Here is a 3,771-nt window from a genome sequence, read left to right as displayed (position 1 = left end):
CCCTAATGGGCTTCCTATTTCTCCTAATTAAAAGCCCAAAAATTATAATCCTATTTCTAAGCCCAACCCCTACTTATCTTATTGATTTTCCACATCTCTCATATTAGATCCCATACTCTTCTCTCCTTCTTCACTTACGCAGACATCTCCTTCCCCCCCTCACTTCTCCTGTGGCGATCGACTCCCTCTCCTCGGCTCCATGAATTCCGACCTCCCTTTTAGCTGATTTCACTCTCATCCACACTCTTAACTTGGGTCTATGGCTTTTGTTCGATTTCGGGCCTTTAGGAGGCTCCATCGGACTAATTCCGGCGACAGCGGCGGTGACTTCCGCCTCCGATGAAGAGTTTAGTAGCCTGAGGAGGTTCAGTCGATATACAATCTACATGCAAAGGTGAATTCCTGAGGTTTGTGACTCTTTCCTCTCCTTTCCGATTTCGGTTTCTATTGGGGTCTTTTTGCGAGTTCCAGGAACTCCTCTAAGCATATGAAATATTCTGGGTTTTCAAATTGAGATAAATGCTTGCTGAGTTTGTTTGGGTTTGAGATGGCTATGGGTTTGTTCACTGTGTTGGTTTGACGTTTGGCTTTGAGATGTCTATGGATTTGTTCACTGTGTTGGTTTGATTTTGGCTTTGAGATGTCTATGGATTTGTTCACTGTGTTGGTTCGATTTTGTGATGATCTATCCCCTGTTTCTAACCTCCATTATTACTTAAATGAGTTTGATTTCTTTGTGTGAGAGGGTCTTTTAGGACTCTCAAACTGGTTCTAGGAATGCAACCAGAGCCATTACAGGCTCTGGAGGGTATTCCGGACCTTCAAACCGATTCGCCCGGGAATGAAACCTAAGTCTATGTTCTTGTTTTAATGATGAAAAGTGATAGAAATGATGAAGAAGCAATGATCTAGAGACAATTCATATAAATATACACATGTATGAATAGACTAGAAATGTGTTAACCTTGCTCTTTTGATTGATTGTTTAATCTTACAATGTTGAAGATGGACTTGTTCTTTTGCCTTCCACCCTTGTTACAGTGAAGCTCTCCTCCTATTACAGACGAAATTGTTTTTTTTTTCACCTGTTATTTTTTTTTTTGGGGAAAGTACAAAAATAAATCTTGTGGTTTGGCCCATTTTCAAACTGCACCCATGTGATTTAAAAGTTTGTAAAGTGGTACCATGTACTTCATTCTGTTAGCAAATATAGACATTTTTATCTAACAGTGTTAAAAATACTGAGGTGGCACTCAAAGTCAAAAAGTCTGGAGGATAATTTTATCATTTTAAATACTTTATATTTTAAAATTTTAAAAAATCCTCCAATTCTAAATTGACACCTCATACTCCTCTTCTTCTTCTTCACTGTCGTCTTCTTCCTCGCTCCACAAACCCAATCTATCTCGCCGATTGTTTAAGGAACAAGAGGAATCCGAATTTCACGGTTCTATCCTTGTGGGACTCGCGAATGCAAGTAGCCGCCGATCTAGCTGACGGACTTGATTATGTTCACAACAAAACAGGTTTGTATTTAACTCTTGTCCACAACCATATCAACAGCAGTAGTATTATCATTACGGAGCCAGATCTCAGCGCCAAATTATGTCATTTTGGCACAGCACAATTGTGTGGGGAAGCTCCTGAGAATGAGGTCGGAGAGAAGAAGAAGAAGAAGAAGAGCGTGTTGAATGAAATCAGAGAAATAAGCGAGGAAGACGGAGACGAATTACAAGGTAAAGAAGATAGATCGAAAGAATTGAAGAGATCTAATAGCGGAAGTATGCAATTCGAAGGCGTGAGAGGCTATATGTCGCCGGAATTTCAAGCCAGTGGAATCCCTACGCAGAAATCAGACGTGTATGCTTTCGGTGTGGTTATATTAGAATTATTGTCCGGTGAGGAGCCATTCAAATACAAATACAGTAAAAGCAGAGGAGATTTCACACGAACTTCATTAATAGAGACAGCAAAAGCGGTGATAGACGGTGGCGTTGTTGAGGATGGGGAAGGAAGAGAAGGACGAGATGGAAGGCTGAGGAGGTGGATAGATAGGAGGATGAAAGACTCGTTTCCGGTGGAGGTGGCGGAGAAGCTAGTACGTCTAGCATTAGAGTGCGTACACGTGGAAGAAGATAAACGGCCAGATATGAGCCGCGTGGCAGGGAAGATTTCAAAGTTGTATTTGGCTTCAAAAGCATGGTCGGAAAAGAGTAGGATCTCTGACCAGATTTCAGTCTCCTTAGCACCGAGATGATGAGTTGGAAAAAGTATTTGAAATGACAAAATTACTCTTCAGACAAAGACTTTGACTGCCATCTTAGCATTTTTACCATCTTAGTATTTTTAACACCGTTAGATAAAAATGTCTATGTTTGCTAACGGAATGAAGTACATGATACCACTTTGCAAACTTTTAAACCAAATGAATGCAGTTCGAAAATGGATCAAACCACAAGGTTTATTTTTGTATTTGCTCTCCCTTTTTACATTGAGATTACAGATGTTTTTCCCTCGTTACTCCCCTATTTATAGTAAAATTTTACTGTGAATTATTGAGTTTCATCATTTTTCCCTACTGTACCCTTGAGGGTTGTTTTGTCAATCTGCTTGCCCATTTTCACTTCTCGATGACTGTTGAATGATATCATCCCTGCTGTGTTGAATTATTGATTTTTTTGGGCAAAAATGCCATTTGATCCCTGTAATTGTGATTTTTTGCAGACTGACGCCGTTGGACTGAATTCTGACCTGAATTTGACGCGGACCCGGATTGAATTTGAATTATTTTTGACCCGAGTGGACTCTGTTGGACTCGTACGGACAAAATCCCGAGCTTTGGAATTTGTTAGGCTTGAACTGACAATTACCCGTGCTTTGGAATCGGGCTTGAACTTACAATTACCTGTGCTTTGGATTTTGTTGGACTCATACGAATAATTCTGATCTTGCTTTTCGGGGATAGCGGGAATTTTTGGGTATCTCAGACATTGGTGAGCGGTCTTTAGATCCGTCAAAATTACTGTAAAAAACTAAAATAATAAGAGAAATATTTATATTAATAATGCAATGTTTATTTATTACCGAAAATTTCTTTTTAAGCGTTCAATTGTCGTTAATTTATTAACTTCTCAATTTTTTAATCCATTTGTCATAATTCATTATTTAGAAATCAACTATATTCTAAATGTTTAATTATAATATAAATCGTAACCAAAGTCAATATTAACTTTAACTTTAATATACGATGTTACATCATAATTCGCAATTCAGACTATAGACGTTTCTAAATATAGTTTACGACAAATAAATACTCATTGAAATGTTAATTCGATTGATTGACATCTGAACTTTAATTAATAAATTATAACTCGAATTCAAGCAAATTCAATTTTATTCAAAATATGAGGAACATATCTCGAATAAAATTCATAATAGGTCAAAATTATACCTTAATTCTATTAAGTCGCATTTTGAATATAATTCGATATTTTTACCGAAATATGACAAATTAGCCTTAATAGCACAATTTTTCCCAAATAAATTATTTTCGAGATAATACCATATATTCTGGATAATTCATGAATTGTTCAAATTTTGAGTGAAATTTATTAAAAACTTAAAAATTGGTCCGGACAAAAATGGGTATCTACAGGAAGGCTCACACACCATATGAATTAATTAAATGAAGCAAACCCTCTTTTTTTTTTTGCCACATGTCGTGTGCGTGCCTTTGCTTCTTTTCTTTGTTGTTGTTCTTGGAGCCACACG

General features: G+C 37.4%; 1 protein-coding gene across 2 annotated transcripts; it reads left to right on the top strand.

Annotated features, from left to right (window-relative positions):
• Positions 1–426: 426 nt before the first annotated feature.
• On the top strand, positions 427–3,095 carry LOC136221536 (protein LYK5-like). Of its 2 annotated transcripts, none has more exons than XM_066008908.1 (2): positions 427–2,213; positions 2,725–3,095. In XM_066008908.1, exons 1-2 carry the CDS (start codon positions 1,472–1,474, stop codon positions 2,727–2,729), a joined length of 747 nt encoding a protein of 248 aa, XP_065864980.1. In that variant the 5' UTR covers positions 427–1,471; the 3' UTR covers positions 2,730–3,095. The 2 variants fall into 2 exon arrangements, with proteins under 2 accessions (XP_065864980.1, XP_065864988.1); XM_066008916.1 differs by lacking the exon at positions 2,725–3,095 and having other exon boundaries at positions 427–1,526; positions 1,623–2,716.
• Positions 3,096–3,771: the final 676 nt, after the last annotated feature.

The sequence above is a fragment of the Euphorbia lathyris genome, chromosome 1, assembly GCF_963576675.1.
Source record: "Euphorbia lathyris chromosome 1, ddEupLath1.1, whole genome shotgun sequence".
Taxonomy (NCBI): Eukaryota; Viridiplantae; Streptophyta; class Magnoliopsida; order Malpighiales; family Euphorbiaceae; genus Euphorbia; species Euphorbia lathyris.
Note: the sequence above shows the minus strand (reverse complement) of the source record. Positions and strands in the feature narration are given on the sequence as shown.

Coding starts and splice junctions, on each gene's coding strand:
- LOC136221536 (XM_066008908.1), top strand. CDS start 1,472: ATGCAAGTAGCCGCCGATCTAGCTGACGGACTTGATTATGTTCACAAC.